General features: G+C 36.6%; 1 protein-coding gene across 1 annotated transcript in view; it reads left to right on the top strand.

Moving 5' to 3' along the window:
* UNC79 (unc-79 homolog, NALCN channel complex subunit) overlaps positions 1–20,953 on the top strand; it is a 345,437-nt gene that overhangs the window by 289,732 nt on the left and 34,752 nt on the right. The window contains exons 44-45 of the mRNA XM_069086022.1: positions 3,913–4,017; positions 17,509–17,586. Of these exons, the coding sequence (XP_068942123.1) occupies positions 3,913–4,017; positions 17,509–17,586 (183 nt within the window). The remainder of the gene's footprint in view (positions 1–3,912; positions 4,018–17,508; positions 17,587–20,953) is intronic.

The raw sequence follows: 20,953 nt of genomic DNA, 5'->3' as shown, positions 1-20,953 counted from the left end.
TTGGGAAGAGTGCCTTGTTCAAGGAACAGCAAAGAGGCCAGTGACACTGGATTGTAGAGTATGTGTGGATGAGTGGGGTAGGTGGTGTAAGGTATTAAATGTAAGAAAACTGGAACAGTGGGCAAGTACATTATAAAAAAAGATTTGATTGCCAAATAGGGGATTTATATTTGATCCTGGGGGTGATACGGAGCCAATGGAGTTTATTGAGTGGCGATGGGAGGATGATATGGTCAGATTTGCACTTAAAGGAGATCACTGACTGCTGAGTAGAGGAAGCACTGGGGTAGGGAGAAACTTGTATCAAGGAGACAAATGGGTAGACTATTGCAATAATTCAAGCATGAGGTTGAGGTGGGAGGGGGTTTCAAAGGCATAATGTCATCCTGGAGGAATGTCTATAATATAGTTCCACAGTACTCTGTCCTTGGCCTTGTGCTATGTAATTTTTTAATGAATAACTAAATTGTATTACATTTTAATTTTATTAATTTTTATTAGCTTATTGAGAATTGTTTATTTTATTAGTAACTAAACTGGAATTATTAATTTAATAATTTAATTATGAATGCATGCTTATCACATTTGTAAATGGTCCAAAGTTGGGAAATATAGCTAATACTTAGGCCAAATTATAGAATTGGGATCCAAAAAGATTTTGACAGACTAGAATGATGGTCCAAATGACAGTTGCTGACAATTTTCATAAAACTTTGTGGTTTACAAAGTACATTGTAGACATTATTGTATTTGATGCTTACAATAACCCTATGAAGAAGGTCATACTGGTATTATCTCCATTTTGCAGATGAAGAAACTGAGACTCAGAGAAGTTCAGAGTCGTTGCCATGGTCACACTAGTAGCTGGTGTTGGAGGCAGGATTTCAGTCCAAGTTTCTTTTTATACTAACTCCTATGCTCTTTCCATTATCACATACTGCTTCATGTCTAAAATCACCAAATTCTCCTAGTTCTAAGTTTATGATCCTATGATCTGAACCCCCAAAAAGAAAAATACAATAGTGATATGTAGAAAGTCCTATATTTAGGTTCAAAAATCAACTGCCCAATTATAGTAAAAGAGAATCAATAGAAAGTAGTTTGTGTGAGAAGGATCTACAAGCTCGAGATGAACCAGCTCTGACCTGGCAACTGAAAAAATGAATGTTCTTTGAGGTGGCACAAACAGAACAAGAATCCAGAATGAGATAATTTTATGCCTATTGTGTTCTGCCCTCGTTAGACCTTCTGTGGAATATTATGTTTGTTTTTAGGCTCCACATTTGAGGGAGGACATTGAAAAGCTGTAGTGTTTCTAGAGGAGAGTGACCAGGAAGATGAGAAGATTTTAACCATAACATGTGAAGAAGAGAAGAATGTCAAGAGTGGGGGAAGGGATGTGATAGCAATATTCAAGCATCTGAAATCTGTCATTTCCATTTCAACTCTGAGGTTCTATGATTCTACCTTTCCCATTTTGTGTAGGCTTATGTGAATTGCCCAAGGTCACACAGCTCACAAGTAACAGAGCAGCCATTCAAAGTTAGGTCTTATGATTCTACTTTCCATAATAAGTATAGACTAAATGCTCTTTTCAGGTCTCATTAAGTCCTTATGATCTCATGAATTATTTTCACATCTACTCCACATATCATTCTTTTGTCCTAAAGCAGAAAAATATTGGCTTGTCATTTGTAAAAGCCTGTGGATATAGCTCCTTGATTCTCATCATTGATTTCAACTCCCCAACTCTGGCTCTGGGACTCCGAGATTATAATCTTGTCTTTTGTCATGTTGCCTTAATGGTCTCTCAATTACATTATCCTGAGCTCAGAGAGCTGTTTGTTTCCCCTTGAGAAAATGGAAAACTACCACTTGCATGGAGAATAGATGTGGAAGCATTGTTGGGGTGGTTTAACATGGTGCGAATGTGCAAGATAGAAGGCAGGATAGAAAGAACAGTTTTTATACTTGTGAAGATCTGAAGTTTGGCCGTCCTAGCTCTCAAGTTTCCCAAGACTTTCTCTCAGCAGGGTCTCTGTTTCTGCCTTCATCTATAGTCCATGCAAAATGCTCCTTCACAAGGAAGTCTCTGTTTACCTCAACAGATGCTAACTTCTTGCCAAGGATTTCTGTTGCTTAATCTATTTATATTTCTTTGTCCTTGCCCTGTCCTTTTTTCCTTCTCTCCATATTATGGCCTTTTCTTTGTGGACAGATCTATATCACAGGACCACAAAATTTAGAATTAGAAGGAATCATAGATATAATCTTACCTAAACCCCCATTTTATAGATTAGGGAACTGAGTTACAGAGAGGGGAAGTGATTTGCCTAAGTTCACAAAGGCAATAATCAGCAAAGCTGGACTTGAAGTTAGACTGTCTATCATCCAGGTGCAATGCTCTTTTCATTGCATCAAGATTATTCTCTCTGCCTCATGATTCATTTCTGTAATTTATTTCTTATACTGCCTGTAGTAATATAAACTTACACACCAGGCTCATTCTTGCCTTCTTTTTAATCCTTTCTTGAATTTCTTCCCTCCCTCTCTCTTTTTCTTCCTTCTCTCCTTCCTTCCTTCCTTCGTTCCTTCGTTCGTTCATTCCTTTGTTCGTTCTTTCTTTCCTTCTTTCCTTCCTTCCCTCCCTCCTTTGTTCCTTCCTTCCTTCCTTTGTTCCTTCATTCCTTCGTTCCTTCCCTCCTCCCTTCCTCCTCCTCTCTACTCAAACCACAACCACCCTAGCTCAAGCCTTCATCATCTCTTGCTTGGGCCATTGCAGTAACCATCTAATTCATCTCTGAGTCCCGTTTTTCCTCTTTAGTTCACATAGTTAGTTGCCATACAAATATTCCAAAATACAGATCTGACCATATCATTGCCTTATTCAAAAACCTTTGTTGGCTTCTAATTGTTTCTAGTGTAAAATACAAGGTCTCACTATTTAAAGAATTGTAATTGCACCCACATACCTTAACCATACTACCCCTCTCTACATGTTTTCCGTTCCAGGCAAGTTGACCTAATAGCTATTTTTCATATATAATATTTTATCTCCTACTTCTGTGCCTTTGCATAGGCAGTATGCACACCCCTCTTCCATCCCCATGTCTGTAAGGCATTCCATTTTTATCTCCACTTTGTAAAATCTTTGATTTCTTTCAGAGCACCACCTTTCCTGCAGCTCTTTTCCCTAGTTCTTAGTTCCCACTCCCTTTTGAAATTACTATGTACATACTTTGTATTTCTATGAACATATCGTATTTCCTGTTCTCTCCTGGATCCTCCACAGAGAATTGCTCAGGGACTGTGATGTTTCTGATTTTGTATCTTGAATATAGTCATAGAGCCTGACGTATAGGAGGAGCCATGTAGCAAATGTTTGTTGAACTGGACCAAAGAATCAAAGGAAACGATTTGGAAAGAAGATGACCAGCTGTCTAAACAAGGATTTGGTGTGGTAGAGAAACACAGAATTGGAGTCAGAAGGCCTGTAGGTGTCATCTCTCCACCTCCTTAGTCTCCTCATTTCTAAAATGAGAGTTATAGGCTCATTCTGTGAAGGCAGGAATAATTGGATTTTTCATTTCTTCTCAAGGATTTGTAGAAGCTCTCCCTCTGTAAATGAGAAGGGCTTCCTATACTTAATGTTTAGGAGGTAGATCTGCTTTTCCTTGTTTAATCAAATTACATGTTCTTAGTGCTTAAAAGTCAAATTGAAGGTAACTTTTTTGGGGGTATTTTCTTTTTCAATTTCATTTTTCCATTCAACTCAGTAAGCAATTCTTAATACATCCTATAGTCACATTTTTCATTCCTGACCTATGCATCTTGCTGAAGCACTCTATGACATTGGTCTATGCTAAGTGAATTTTTAGAAACCTTGTTCTCCCTTATTTTGTTTTTGTTTAGGAACGGGATAAATTCTACTTGTCTCGTAGTGTTGTCTTAGAGCTACTCCAAGCTCTGAAGTTAAAGTCTCCTTTGCCAGATACAAACCTACTACTGCTGGTCCAGGTAGAGTACTAACTCACTTCTAATCCTTTTCATGGTGCCCATGCATGTTTTTAAGAATGAAGGAAGATAGCAGGGCTCTAGGGTTAAATCCCATAGTCCCTGTCTTCTCAGTGACAGCAAATAAAATTTCTTATGAAGACTATGCTCTCACAATTACTCTGCACTGATGTTCATTCTTCCACTTGGCTTAATAACCAGGACTTTCCTGTCATGCCAAATATTTGGCCAGATTGATTTTTCTTCCTCATCCTCAAATATTTCATAGAATTTTAGGGTTGGAAAGGAGTGTAGAAATCATCTAGCATATTTGTTCTTGCCTCTCTCATTTCACTGCCACCAGCTCTAGCTGGTCCAGGGCTTGATGTCTAGTTTACTAAAGCAGTCTCCTAACTGATCTTTCTTTAAAACTCCAATCTCTCTCCTTTCCAATCTATCTTGTGGGCTGCTATAAGAATAATTTTCCTTAAAATTGATTATTTTATGGAATCACAGGTTCATAAGAGAATTTAGAGGTCATCTGTTCCAATCCCCAACCAAAGCATAAACCCTGTCTACAACATCCCTTACAAGATGTTATCCAGCTTCTGCTTGAAGTCCTTCAATAATAGGGAACTCACTACCACCCAAGACAGATCATTCCACCTATGGATAATTCTCATTGTTGGGTAGGTTTTTCTTATATTGAACTGAACTCCACCTCCCTATAACTGTTCCCCACCTCCCCACCTTTTTCCTAGCTCTTCCCTCTGAAGTCAAGTAGAATGAAGTTTAATTTATCTTCCATGTAACAGCCCCAAAAATATTTAAAGATATCAATCCAAATCCATTCCAAGTCAAATATCCCTCATTCCTTCAAAGGATTATCATACAGCATGGTTTTTAGCCCCCTTTGATTCCTACCATGAAAAATCTACACTTAGCCTGGCATTCAAGACCCTCCATTATCTCTATTTACCTGATATCAGTTCCCACCATTTTCCAATATGTTCCCTTTGCTGTAATAAGCTGATAACAGCTTATAAGATAATAAAGAGTATGTGACCATGAGGACAATGTGATGGCAAAAGTTTTCCAGGTGCCCTGTCACTTGTCCCCTAATTCCTAAAATATTTCAGAAGGATCAGAGATTAAATTTTCTCAAAAGCTAGAGTTTAATAACAAAAGTTGTTCCTTTTATCTAAGAAGCATTATATTTAGTACAGAGAAAAGAGCATTGATTTGTGAGTCAGGAGTCCTAAATTCTTGTCTTCTCTTTTCTAATAACTAGTTGTATGAATTTTTACCTACTTGGGCCTCAGTTTCCTAATCTATAGAGGAGAGGGTTATATGACCCAGGGAAAGAGGCAAAATTCCACAAACACCTACATGTGTTGCCAGAAGTGGGTACAGTGCCTAGTGGAAAAATAATCTTTAATTAACCTCAGATAGATAATCATTGACCTCTTCTGTACTATGTTGCCAAAATTGTGCAGTGGTAGCATAACTGGATATGGATTCAAGAGGATGGGATTCTAATCCTGTATCTATCACTTCCAATTGTGTGACCCTGGGCTGACTTCTCTGAAATTTAGATTCCTCTTTTGTAAAATGGAAGTAATGATATTTATATGAACTCACAATACACACCTTACAGGGTTGTCATGAGCACCAGTGGAAGTGTTTATTTTACGATCATAGGAATATAGACCCAGGAGGAACCTGGGAAGACATAAACTTGGGCAAGTCATTTCCCCTCTGGGCCTTGGTTTCCTTGTATTTAAAATGAAGGGGTTGGAGTCAATGTCTTCGTTTTTCAAACAGATAGATAACTGATTACGTCATCTGAAAACTGATCATGTATTTGATCATTTATCAATTGGGGAATGGCTCTTATTTTTATAAATTTGACTCAGTTCTCTACATGTTTGAGAAATGAGGCCTTTATCAGAGAAACTTGCTTCAAAATTTTTTTCACAGTTACTATTGCTAACTATATTTCTCTCCATTCTATTCCCCCTACCCATTTATTCTATTCTCTCCCTCTTTTCACCCACTAGGATCATAACCAGTGTTATCTTTGAGTAAAAATAACTTTTATATCAAAATATCCTGAAAGTTAAACAGGAGAAGCATATGACCAGCAAAGGGAAAAGAATAACCCTTTGCTTTGTAGAATAGCCCAAGAGCATTTAGGGGTCACAGTTGACAATCCTGGATGCCCCTTGCACTTGATAGCTTCAGGAGTCTGGTAATTCTACAACAGTCTAACTTGGGTATCTCTTGAAGAAAAGACAGGCTCCGAATCTGCTGTCCTTTCAACCTGTGAAGGCTTCTGTGCCTTGAAGAGGGCAAGTATGTATAGTGGATCTTCTGGCTCTCTAGGTCCCTGTGCTGTAGCTGCTTGGCTATAAGGTCCATTAGTCAGCTCTAATAAGCACTTGTCAAAAGACAGCAATGAAACACTGACAGTCTAAATTACTCAGTGGTTAAGAGAACCCTGAAAACAATGATTATAGCATCAAAGCTAGATGAATAAATAACAAAAAAACAAATTAGCTTCAAGAAAGAAAATGGTAAGAAAAAGGATATTTCTTGATGCATTCATGCAAGCAGTTTATGAAGGGACATGCATTTCCTCTTTTCTTGGGTGAATTTGCATTTGTCTTGGGGCCATTAACTAATATAGATAAACCAAAAGGTAAAATCACTTGGGCTATGAGGCAGTTGTATCAGGCATTTAGAGACTAGGCCCATTAGGGACAACTCTATGAATAATGCATTTTAATCATACTTCAGCCTTCTTCATTTGGAGAAAGGGCTAGCTGCACAGAGAGTAGCCTTCACTCAAAAATCAGTTCTTGTCCTGCCAGTTTTTAAGTAAGTGATAGGTTCTTATGCTCTTATAAACTCAAAGTAAAATGACTTCATGAGGAGGAAAAAAGGAAAGCATCCTTGAAAACATTCCTTTACCCAGTTTTCTGATTCATACCTTGGACATAGGATTCTGTAAGGTATGAAAGCCTTCAGTAGGTTTACGAAGAGTAGGTTTATGAAAACAGTACAGTTTATCTGTGGCTATATTGCTCTTTCCCCCTGTTACTCTAGAATTTCGAGGCTCACTAAAATTCTCTGGGAGGAGAATCTGTTGTTGAATTATTCACATAGAGGAAAGATGCCTATTCTAATAGCCCTCTCATTGGTTTCTTTGCCGCCAGTCTCTTGTCTCTCTAATCAGTCTGCCACATGACTCCAAAATTATATTCCTAAATCTGATTATAGGATCATAGAATCACAGAATAAGAGCTGAAAGTGACATTAAAACTTATCTAGTCTAATCTCCTCATTTTACAGTTGATAAAATTGAAGCCCAGAGTCCAAGGCTATACTGGTAGAAAGTAGAAAATGTTGCTCTCCTCAGAAATCTTCCACAGTCCCCTATTACAGACTCCAGGATTAAAAAAACCACTGTCTTCATTTTGTCATTTAAAGCCCTCTATAATATGACTCTCACTTACCTTTTTAGTTCCACATTACTTGCCATCACATATTTTCCATGCCAGTCAGACTGGCTTGCTAACTGGTCCTTATATATGTCATGTCATCTTTTGCTTCCACACTTTTCTACAAGTGGTGCCCCTATGTATGGAAAGTATTCTCACCTCACTTCCATCTTGTAGAATATTTAACTTCCTGTAAGGCACATTTCAGATGTCAGCTCCTTCATGAGATTATAGTTGTAAAGCTCTTTACAAACTTTAAAATCTATCGATATCAGCTGTTATTATTATTTCAGTAAGTAGATGTAAAGATCAGAGGTTTCTATCACTTTTCTTCGTGTCCTCCTAAAGAATAAAGAAGGGCTGAAAGTGGATATTACATAAGGCAGCCTGCTGTTGGGTCACTGATTACAGCCTGGCACATCTATTTCTGTGCTGGTCTTAGGAAGGTCAGGGAAGTGATATTCTTCCTTTAAAGGATAATGAATGTTTTCAGATTCATGGAGAAATGTATTTAATGATCCAATAAGTAACTCTGGGAAAAACGTGGCTTTCCTTCACTTCCTTCTGAGATTCTCCTCTAAAATCATTGTAGCATGTGTGTGAATGAGTGTGTATTAGTATGTGTGTATGTGTGTGGCAACTAAGTCAAGACTTAAAAGCAAGAAAAAGGAAAAGGTGGTAAAAGGAACAATTTGTATAACTTATCATGAATAATATTACTCTCAGAGAGAAGGGGTTAAATTACTCAAGTCATGGAAGTGAATTTATTCCTTCACATCATAGAGGTCTATTTGAAACAGTATTACCTCTATTATTATACTAACAGAAAGACACTGTGGTATAGTGGTCTGAGTCAGTCTCAGAGTTAGGAAGACCTGAGTTTAAGGCTTACCTCTAGATATAGCAACTGTGTGACCTTGGGCAATTTACTTAACCTTATGGTGCCCCAGTCAATTTTCTAAGACTATGTTTCAGAACTAGGAGCTCTCTACAGCTACCGATGTCACAGGTGTGGACCCTAAATTCCTCACTTCCTCCCCTCTCTTTCCCTTGCCCTCCCCCCCCAGAAGTAATTGGACTAAGTAATAATCTGGAAGATTGAAGGCATTTCCTCTCAACTGAATGATTTCATTCTGTGTAGAATAGTGTATTAGGTACTAAGGAGTTAGAAAGATATGTATGTAAGATGTTCTTGTCTTTAGGGAGTTTCCTTAAAAAGAATTGATCTTTATTTAAAAAAATAGTTAGGCACAAATTGTAAAGGCTTCAAGTATGGAACTGGTACCAAATTGCTCTTCTATCATGTAAGGAGCAGCTTAACTACTGAGGGGCTTATTACCAGGTTAGATACAGAGTAATACAGTTTTTAGCCATAGCACCTTGTGAAGACTGTCTGCTCATATAGACCATCTTACCATTTATGGGTTGCTGCCTGTGCTGGTAGAGGAAGACTTAACAAGTTGTATGATAGGATTAATTGATCAACAAGTATTTATTAAGCACTAACTATTCGCCAGATCTTGTGTTAGGTACTAGTTGTATGAAGACAAAAAAGAAATAATCTCTGCCCTCAAGGCATCTACTTTCTTTTCAGGTCTTTGTTACTACAAAAAATTGTACCATAGATATGTTGGTATTTGGTATTTTGGCATTTGGCTTGTATTACTGCCTGACTTCCTTGGTGTATACATGCCTAGTAATGGGATCTCAAACATTATGGGCATTTTTAGTAACTTTCTAAGCCTAATTCCAAATTGCTTTCCAGAATGGTTGGATGTCTCTCATAGTTCCATCAACAGTGTGCCACATTGCTATCATTGACTATTCTCTTCTTTTTGTTACCATAACCAATTTGTTAGGTGTGAGGTAAAAACTCAAAGTTGTTTTTGTTTGCATTTCTCTTATGTACTTTGTAACATTACTTCATATTGTTCTTAATGGTTCATTGTTAATAGTTGAGTCCCTTTGAGAACTCTTTGTTCAGACCCTTTGACCACCTATCTATTGGGGAATGACTTTTGGTTTTACTTATTTCTGTGCCTATACAACTTGGATATCATATCTTTCTCGGATATTTAATACAATTTTTTTCTTCTTCTCTTTGTATCCCAATTGCATTGATTTTGTTCATGCAAAATATCTTTAATTTCATTCAATAAAAAAACATTTTTAAGATAATCTATATCCTTTGTTAAGAACTCTCACCCTAGCCATAGCTGTGAAAGGAATCTAGAATTCTCTTCTAACTTTTTTTATATGACGTGATCTTTACTATTCAGGCCACATATCTATTAAAGGTCACATATACTTATTAAAGTATATGGTATAAGATGATGGTCTAAACTAATTTCTGAAAAACTGCTTTCCCATTTACCCAATAATTTTTTTTTCAAATAGGGACTTCTTTGCCAGATAAAGGGGTTGCCATTCTTTAATTAAAGTTCTCAACAGGGTGAAAGATGGGCTGAATCTAATTTTTTAAAATTTCACATTTTTATAGTTTACAAAGATCAAATTATTAAATAAATGTAAAATGATGTACTTAGGTTAAAAATTCATCTGCTCATGTATGGGATTGGGGGAGAAGAACATGACTAAAAAGTAAATCTCATCAGAAAGTTTTAGTTATTGTAAGTTGAGTCAAAGTAACATGGCAGCCAAAAACAATAATGTGATCTTGGGCTCCTTAACTAAGGCCTTCTCTGATACTTAATCATGGTAGGAGGCAACCCTGGATTTTTTTAAAAAGCTATACCAGCATCAAGTTCTACCAAGTTGAACAGCTTTCAAGTATAGGCCCTGTTACATATATATGTATACACACACACACAAACACACACACACACACACACACACACACACATATATATATATATATATATATATATGTTTATATGCCTTTGTTAACTGATGACCTTTAATTAAGCATGGACAGAGCTTTGTCACCATAAGGTTAATCTACTAGGCAGAGATTTTTTTTTCTTTTGGCTACTATAAATCATGAAGGCTTTTGTTGGTGGTTTTAGGCTGAAAGGACAAAAGTATTGTATATAAAAGGACAAGCCTAGTGATAAGCCATTTTAATGCTTTCTGAGGACCAAACTTGCCATTCAAATTATCACCAGATTGGCAATAGGATGGTGAATGTCCATCAGCTGAATTACAGAAGCATTTTTATCCACATTGATGGATGGAATTCCCACACTGATGGCATTATAGAAGTTTTAACTATTGAAATATTGAAGAAATATTCAGAACAAAAGAAGCAATAGTCCCATTCCACTCTGTGCTGGTTAGCTACAAGCATTTATATAGCCCTTTAGTTTTTGCACCTTTATAAATATTATTTGTTTATCCCCACAACAACCATGAGAGGTGGGTGCTATTATTATCATTATTTATAGTTGAGGAAACTGAGGCAGAAAACTCAAGTGACTTACCAAAAGTTATTCAGCCAGTCAGTGTCTCAGTCTGGATTTCTTCTTGACTCCAGACCTAGCTCTCTACCCACTGTGCCAACTAGTTCTCCCTATACCACATCTAAAGTTCTGTGTTCCATTCTAGGTGCCAGATTTTTTTTGGAGGGACATTGGTGACCTAGAAGGTATCAAAAATTGGATGACAGTGATTAGACTCAAAACTATGTCATATGAGCTTATTTAAAATAGAGAAGAAAAGATTTGGGGAGAGAGGCCAGAGAGGGAGACATGAGCAGTATCTTCAAATATTTAAAAATATGTCATATAGGAAAGGGGTTAAATTCATTTTTCTCCATAGACCCAGAGGAGAGAATCCTTGTATATCTGGGGATAGGGAAGGAAGGAGTTATAGATAGGCAGACTTCATCTCAATGTAAGAAAGATATTCAAAGCCCTTCATAACCTGTCTTCTGTCTCCTTTCTACTATCTAGTTTTCTTACACTTTACTCTTTTACATATAGAACTTTTGCAATTGGACATCCTTGTTGCTTCTCACACTTGTCTTTGGACCTTAGGCATTTTCACCTGCAGGCCTGGAGCTCTCTTTTTTCCTAAGCTCTACCTTCATCATAACTATTGGCTTCACTCATAAGTTTAGCTATCCTGTGGGAGAAAGGCTTTCTTTTAATGATAGATTTATTGTGGGCTGAATGACAAAGGAATTCCACATTATTGCATATGGCACCTACATTAACTCACTCTGCAGGCATTTCTAGTGCTTACTATTGACATGAGGTTATTAATATTAGATGAGTTAGTAATAAGCTGATCACTATATTCAGAGGAGAGGCGGAGATGCTATTTTTGGTGCATTTTATATAATGAATGCACTTGATAATGGCACATAATGGATGTCTGTTTCTTTTGTAATCTTCATGGGGGAGTGCATTATTACAGTGACATTATTACTATATTTTATTTGAAAGTAAAGAGGTTTTTTTGTTCTATGTTAGTCATCATTTTCCCTCTTTGCTTTTAGTTTTGTCTTTGTAATGGGGGAAATTCTGTGTAGCTGAGAAAAAATGTTCAGTTCAGTCCTGGTAAATGAGCAGAGAGGTTTAGAATCTTGGCCTCATAGCATCTCAGGGTTGGTTGGGCTGTTAGAGCTCTTCTCATTCAATTCCTACCTTAGGGAAGCATTCTCTCAATAGGGTCCCTGACAATCAGTAACTCATTGAGTCTTTGCTCAAAAAGGGATTCGCTTTCCTAAAAAGCAATCAGCTTTGAACAGTTTGGTCATTTTGAAGTTCTCCTTGAGGGTTTTAGTTAACAATAACAAGTCACATTTGCACACAATTGAAGGTTTACAAAGTTATTTCTCAAAGAACCCCTGGAGACCAAATACCCCAAGCATTATTATCCCCATTTTATAGATAAAGAAACTGAGACTCAGAGTGTTGTCCATGGTCATATAACCAGTGTATATCAGAGCCTAGATTAAAACCGTAGTATCTTCATTCCTGCCATATATTTGGAAGTACTAATAGCATATGGAAGTGTCCAGAGAAAATCAACTAGGAAGATGTCTCAAGAGTATGTCATATTCATCATATGAACACTGGATGAAAGAAATGGTGATGTTTTAAGTTAAAAAACATCTAGTAAAGACATGTTACCTTTTTTTTTTTGAAACATTTGAAAGGCTGTTTTAGGGAAGGAGGATTAGAATTATGTTTGGCCCTAGAGAGCAGAACCTGGATTCATGGTAGAAAGCAGCAGAGGCAAATTTAGGTTTGATCTTAAGAAAAACTTCTTTACAATTTTAGTTATTCATATATGGGTAGGTTGCTTTTGGAGCTAGTGGGTCATCATTCTCTGTGATTCTGGCTCTTTAAGTCTTATGTTCTTTCTATTACATCTAGCTGCCTCTTTAGTTTTATAAATTACATAGTCTATACTGATGTGCAAAAGGAATAATAATAATAATAATACAGAAGATAACTTACATTTCTTATATGATTTTAGAGGGTTAGCTCTTTTTAAAAAATTCTTTGAAAAGGCCAGCAATCATAGATGGCCCACAAACCTCTCAGGGCCACACCATTACTTTTAAAGAAACTTTTTATTCTAACTTGCTCAGTGCTATCTAGGATAGGATTGGAACTTGACCTTGCACTTAGGCACTAAGTTAATTCAAACCATGTCTGATGACTTGACAACTTCATGTGATTAGTGCCATGTTGCAGCTAGTGTAATGCTTAAGAATGGTAGATGCTACAACTATGTGTATTTACTTAAGTGGCTGCATTTCCACAAATCCATAACATTGAAGCCATTAAAGAATAAAGAGAGCCACCTCCTGGAGACATATGGAGCCTTGGTGACTTACAGTACTGCTCTAGATTGGTTCCCCAAGGAGGGGGAACATAAACATTTGCTCCTTGAGGTTGGGGTGTTCCCCTGGGACCCTTCTCTTCCTCGTCGAAGCTTTTCTGTCTCCTTGAGTTTTTCTTAGCTTTCAAGCGATTGGCGGATGATCTTGGTCAACCTCTCTTCCTTCTTTAGTCTCTACTGTGTGCTCATTGTCTCCTCTTTACTTGTGTCTAGTTAGCCATTCTATTCTCAGCTGTGGGTTTGGATTTATTTGAAGATTTCAGGAACCATAGAAATATGTTGAATCCAGTCCTCTCATTTTCCTTACGAGGTTTGAGTAGTTGAGGTGACTTGATTAGTTTATGTAGGCATGTTTCCTGTGACTGATTTGTAAGTTCCTTGAGAACTGTGTATGTCATAGCTAAATTTGTGCTCCCACAAGTATAAGCACAGGGTCCTGCACATTTTTTTAGATTTGACAGTGATTTCTTTGTTTTAGGTCAGACCCTAAACACTATCTGCTAATGTAGATAGGAACCTGCTCTGCAATTTAAAGTCTTACAAAATTGCCTGGGTCACTGAGAGATTATGTGATTTGCCCAAGGTAACTTCTTCAGCTAGCATGTAATAGAAGTAAGACTTGAACCCAGGTCTTCCTGATTTTGAGACCAGCTCTATGATATTTTATGTTCTGGTCAAATCATTTAACTTCTCTCGGCCTAAATTTCTTTATCTAAAAAATGAGGATAATAATAGCCTGTATCTCATAGGGTTGTTTTAAGAATCAGTTGAAATAATATATGTAAAATGCTTCTCAAATCTTAAAGTGCTCTATATGTGTTAACTAAAATGTTAGCTATCATCTTTCCCTTCTGATGAATAATTTTGAGTTGAATTGACATGATTCTGAGTCTGTCCCTTTAAATGGGACATCTCTTGATTCAGTTCTTTCTTTTATGATAAAAGGAGTTAGCTGTAACCATGCTTTTTCTGGTCAAAGCATTTTTAAAAATCGAAACTCTGGAAGTGTTTATAAATTATCATCTTTGGGAGATGTTATACTGGCAGGAGGTAGCTCCACTGTTCTCATCAATACTACATATTTTCTTAAATACTTAAATTAATATTGGAAATTTATCTTCTTTTGGCCCAATATCTTTGGTCTTCCTTGGCCTGGAATCAGGTCCAAGTTATATGCCTAGTGGTGTGATGAAGTGAGAACAATTTTAAAGAAACTCTTTGATGACCCTGAGAATACAGGACTGTTGTTTTTGTGGCCAAATTGAATTGTGATGGTAAAACTGGTTCTCTAGTTTTATTCAGGCAAATTAAAGTTTTAGATAGATATAGTAAGAATATTAATTTCTTTACACTGATTTATGCATTTTGCTACTAATAATTTTACATACATTTTTATATTAGATCCTCAGTTATATCCCTGTGAAGTAGACAGAACAAGAATTATTGTTTCCATTTTACAGATAGGGTAACTGAGACTCAAAGAGATTGTCAGTGGCAGAAGGTCTCATGGCTAGTAAGCAGTAGAGCCAGGACTCCACCTGGAGATTGTTGATTCTAAGTCTAGTGCAATGGGAATGGTGCCCTAGGCACTGCCTAACATCATCCCTACTACTGTTACTTCAACTCAGTATTTTGTGGCATAAATATTCATATTAAAATATTTGTGACACTGTACTTTAATATAATTGGTTTTCTTTGTAATACTATGTATTTTATTTAGTTCATTTTAAAACATTATTCTGCAAAGGTGTCTGTAGGTTTCATCAGACTACCAAAGGGGCCCCACCACACAAAAAAGGTGAAAAACCCTTCACTTAAATTGCTTTAAGCATGCATCCTGTCTATGGCACACCTGACAAATGATCATCCCCCTCTACTTTGAAGTACTTTGGTTTTTCTTATGTATTGTAATTAATTTTTTTTAATAGAGAGGCAAAATGGTGTAGTTGAAAAAGTAATGGCCTTTGAGTCAGAATATCTGGATTCCATTCTAGACTCTGATGTTTACAAGTTTCATGATCCTTAAACTTAAACTCTCTGAGCTTCAGTTTCCTCATCTGTGAAATAAATATCATAAATTTGTACTATTTATATCACAGGAATTAAAAATAGGTCAAAACATTTTATTCTGTTGCAACAAAGTATTGTTTTAAAATAACATACAGTGATTTTAGGACTGCCTTAAAAAGGAATCATTTAATCAGATACTCATTTTTATAGCACATGGCTTTATAATAGGGGTATGTATTAAATACCCATGATATTTGACATACTATACCATAGAAGTTACTATAAGGGAACTTAGAAAGGAATGTTCCTATCCTCAAGGAACTAATGTTTTAGTGGAGACATATATCAAATGCTAATGAATGAATATGAACATAAGTTATAGAAACATACCTGTTACCATCTTCAGCTCTTTCAAATATTGAAATGGAAATAATTGGAAGGGTTGTTACTTACTCAGAACCGTGTAGAGCTTATTAGTGATAGTAATCAAGAGCAATTACCCAGGAAAAGATTCATAAAGGTCTAGTAGGCCTTCTAGAGAAGGTCTAGGTCTAGGTCTAGGTCTAGTCCGGTACACAGCTGGTCAACTTTGAAGTCTCATGGGCTTAGACTAGAGTTCTGCCTTTGACATGTTATCAGTCTCAGTGATCCTGGGCAAGTTGCTCAACCTCTATTCCCTAGGTAACTCTTCAAGACTATTAATTTTAGAGGAGTTTCCAATGTACATCTGTGGTAGAACTTCCATACCCTTAGTATGGAAGTAATTTTCATACTGCAAAGAAATCAGAGGTCTAGCCCTCTAAACAAGTCAATTAACCAATCAGTCTGATGATCATGAAAAAAAGAAGTATTCTTTGGGTAGAATTCAAATGTCCTGTCTCACCTATCCCTAGACAGAGTCAGCTGCAGATGGAGTCTGACAGGTCTCTGTTGCAGGGTAGGCTGCTACTTACCCCCAAATTAGGCACACACCTGCCTCAAGATGTCTCATAAGACTTTTGTGAGGCACGTGATTTGTAAACCTTATAACATTGTAAGAATGATCTGTGATCTAAAAAATTATTGTCTAAACTTTCTGCAGAGCAGTAGAGCAGGACTTCAATAATTTTTGCAGCTGGAGAACAGATGGTGATAGTAATGATGTTAAATGGAGCTATTTGCTCCATCCAAGCTCTGCAGACTTTGTCAGTTATTGTTTGTGTTTAATTCAGTGACTACTCTAAAAATGCCATTGGCTGAATGCTCTGCACTTGTTTCAGGTAGCAAACAAGGCCCCACAAAATTCTAGATGAAGTGAAAGAAGGTTGGTTGCTGAACTTTGACCATGATCTAGTGACTTTCTCCTGAATGATAACTCAGGCAACAACTGATTTTCCTTGTAGATCATCTGAGAGGGGGGAAGGTTAGAGAACAGAGTTAAAAAAGAATGCCAAGGCTGATTGTTATTTTGTTTTGTTTTCTAATGAAATTACAGTCTAGTAATAGAAGTCCTGACCATAAATTTTAGCTGAAGGAACAAAAGAATAAGAATCCAGTAACCCCTGGAAACCATGGTATAATGGAAAGGACATTGAACCAAGAATGTGCCAGACTTTGCCACTGTATAACTCTGTGCACCTCCCTTCCCATCTCTGGGCCCAATTCCCTCATTTGCATAACAGTATTATACTAGATTTTATCAAAAGTACCTCTAAGCTTTAACATTTTATGTTCTGTCATTCTGACATTTAGGGATACAGTTTGGTATGGTGGAAAGAACACTGGATTTGAAATCAGAGAACAAGTGTTTGAATCCCAATTCTGACACTTAGGATTGTCTGAATTTGGGCAAATCATGTAGGAGTGGGTAGGACTAGGTGACCTCTAAGATCCCTTCAGGCTTTAAATCTGTAATCCTAAATTCAACTATAACATTATATGCTCTATGGTGTCTCCTTTTTTTCTAATGGAGCATCTCAGTCTAATTTTACTTAGTACTTTTGTTACAAGTAAGAATTCTTATATTAACCTTTGATGCTGAGTTTTCAATAGAAATGAGTTTGTAATGACTAAAAGATTGGATGTATCCAGGACAGACTGCTCTGAATGTAAATACTAATGAATTTGAATCAAGCTAATAAAATCATGAATTACTTATTAATGTTGAAGATCTCTTGTTAAAATAATTTGTCTTTCATTTTCTTATTAGTTTGTTTGTGCAGATGCTGGAACCAAACTAGCTGAGTCAACAATCCTTCACAAGCAGATGATCGCATCCATGCCTGGAGTAAGTCTGGAACCTAAATCAAGTACTTCATTTCGCCTTGGGTCTAACTTCTGTGCTCCCAGGAGGATTTTTAGTTTGTTTTTTACTTTTCTTCATTTTCACAGTGTAAATAATAGAAATTGCCCAGCTTCTTTTTTTTAAAAGAACACTAGTAAAAATTTAAATGGATATAGTACACTGACATTTCCAAAAGAGACCCTTCAGAATGTTGAGACCAATTCAGTTGTTATAGGAAATCACTTGTTACCCAACTTTGAAAATATCTAACAAGGTTCCATTTTTTTTTTAAATTCTTTCTTTATGACTCCACTTAATCCATTCAATTAAAGAAAAATGCCAGATAATTCATATATGTAGTAATACCTCAACTAATTTTGTAACCTTCCATCTTAGAATTCAGGTTTTTTCCATTATCAATAAATGTTATCAGGACAAGCATTTATTCTTGTAGTGGGAATTTTTACTGTCTCTTATTAATCTCTAAGCTTTCTACAGAGAAGCACATTTATAGTAATGATTTCTAATATAGAAATAAACACTTATTCCCTAGCCTGCTTAAAGGCTTAACTCATATAGAAACCTCCTTTGTGAGATGTTTGATAGTCCCCATATAGTACTTTCCCCCACCTCTCACTGTAATTAGGCTGTATATATTTTGTATTTATTTCTATGTGTATATGCTATTTTACACAGATAAATGTCAAGTAGAATGTAAGTTCATGAGGTTTGGTACTGTTTTCCTTTTTGTCTTTGTACACCTACTACCTAGAGTAGTACTTAATAAATTCATGTTGAATTGATTTGATTTGAAATAAATCTTCTGATAGTAAAAATGTCACCTACATTTGTTGACAATAGAGAAACTGAAATTTTGACCAGTGGAAAATATCCTGCTCTAAAGTGGCACAGTGGATAGAGTACTAGGGTTGGAATCTGGAAGACTCATCTTCATGCATTAAAATCTGGCCTTACTAGCTGTGTGACCTTGGACAGGTCCCTTAACCCTGTTTCCCTCAGTTTCTCATCTGTAAAATGAGCTGGAGAAGGAAATGCAAACCATTCTAATGTCTTTGCCAAGAAAACCCCAAACAGTGTCTCAAAGAGTCAGATATGACTAAAACAACTGAACAACAATAGAAAAAAGATAGTTTGTGATGCCTTTTCATGGTGTTGAGGTAACCATGGGTCATAAGTTCTGTCTGGTCCTACTAAAGGGGAAAGACTTCACATAGAGCCCAGTAATGGACTATCTAGGTGCAAAGAGACTAATCACCAGAAAGTTAGCCATTAGGTGTTTTGTTTTGGATTTTGTTTTTGTTTTGGCTATTGAAGCTCATGAAGATAGTACTTGAAGGTTTGCAAAGCACTTTAAATATAAATACATAATCTGTTTCTCTCTATCTATATCTATATCTGTTTATCTATCTGTATCTTATCTGATTTGATCTCCCAACATCCCTGAGAGGTAGATATTTTATTATTATACCATTTTTATAGATGAAGAAACTGAGGAATAGAAGGGTTAAGTGACTTGCCTAGAGTAACACAGCTAATAAGTATCTAAGGTAAAACTTGAACTCAGGTTTTTCTGACTCCGTGTCTGGCATGCTATCCATTATGTCACCCAGCTGCCTTAGAATAACAGATATTAAGAGATCACTTTGATGTTTGCAGATCTCTTTATGAGCATTATCGTTTTTAGACCTCATCATAGACCTGTGAGGAAGGTATGACAGATATCATTATCCCCATTTTACAGAAAAGGAAAAGGAGGTTCAGAAAAGTTAACTGATTTGCCCATGTTCACACAGGATTTGAATCCAGGTCTCCTCTACCTCAAGTCCAGCACTATCTGCTTCTCCAAGGTTCCTGTCTACTAAGGTGTTGAAAGATTATTATCTTAATCAATGGAGAGAATATCCACTCCAGTGAAATCATAAATCTTTTGAAGTATCAAAGTTAAGTGGAAGTGCTCACATTATCTTTGAAGAAAGCAAAAAAGAAAAACCCATAGTCCCTTATTGGTCCAGCATGGGGTGGGGAACCTGTGGCCTTGAGGCTACATATGGCCCTCGAGGTCCTCAAGTGCAGCCCTTTGACTGAATCCAAACTTCACAGAACAAACCCCTCAGTTAAAGGATTTGTTCTGTAAAACTTAGGCTCAGTCAAAATTCCACACCCAAGGACCTAGAAAGCCACATGTGGCCTCAAGACTGCAGGTTTCCCACCCGTAGTCTAGTACCTTTCCCTGAAGCACTTTAAATTCCACATAGATCTTAATTATTTGAATCTTATAAAATTAGTTTGGAGGAAGTTAGATATGAATCTTTTCAAGTTGCAGTTTGGGACTATAAATCAAAGAACCTGATTTCATCATTTTTCTAGTGTAATCAGTCAGTTGATAAACCTGAAAAGATAAATGAGGCTGAATCCTTTATATTTTCCAAATCTGTGGCCACAGGTGTGCTTACAAAGCAGAAAGTGAAAGTGTTGGCAGTTTTCTGATCTGGTTTATAAAAGTAGCCAAGTCAGGCAGATATATCAGACCCCATATTGGTTTTGGGGCTTAAATTCTCTAAATTGGACACCTGTGAGCCTGAAAATATCTAAGTAGTGGTAAATTCTCAACCTTCCTTTTCTGGAGCTTTGAATTATATGGTAAATACTGACTATATATCCTCCAATAATAGTTTTTTTGTTGTAGAAGTCTGATCAATATGGCATAAATGTTGATGCTGAAAGGAAAAAATCACTTTGAGAAAATCTAGAGAACAGATTTTCAAATTTGCATGGCATATAAAAAAGGCCTAAACGATGGCACAAACTGGGGGAAAAATCCCTTCAAATTCTGCATTCGTGGGTCAATATTCAATAACCTTTTATAATTCTGTCATTTGACTTGAAAAAAACAAAAAAGAAAACTGTTGCTGCCATGGAATGGTTGGAGGACACCTTGACAGGCAGGCATGCCAGTGACCTTATTTTACTGTTTGTTATCCTGCCATAGAAACTGACAGGCGTAACATTGGAGGAAAAGCTAGAAGGTGATATTGTTCAGCACAATTCAGACTTAAATGAATACAGGAAATGAGAGTCAATTGGTGAATGGATTAAGTATTCCAAATTTCGGATTCCCCTAAGGAAATGTAGGTCTCCACAGGACTGTTAATTAAGCTTCAGAGATGATCCACTTTTGAACTCTACTATAGGCAATCTAGCATAGAGACCTCAGCATACCTTTGATCATTTAGTCTATGTGAGCATTTCCCCTCTGCCCGTGACATGTTAAATTCATTTGCATGGAGAGGCAGTAGGTTCACATCTTTAAATAACTAAGTACAGTGGTATTCTTTATCACTGGCTGTCT

This window comes from Petaurus breviceps, unplaced genomic scaffold (genome assembly GCF_028583685.1).
Source record: "Petaurus breviceps papuanus isolate PSGF00001 unplaced genomic scaffold, PetGlider_PUasm1.0 177, whole genome shotgun sequence".
In the NCBI taxonomy this organism is placed as follows: domain Eukaryota; kingdom Metazoa; phylum Chordata; class Mammalia; order Diprotodontia; family Petauridae; genus Petaurus; species Petaurus breviceps.
The sequence above is the reverse complement of the archived record's forward strand: the minus strand, read 5'-3'. Positions and strand labels throughout refer to the sequence as shown.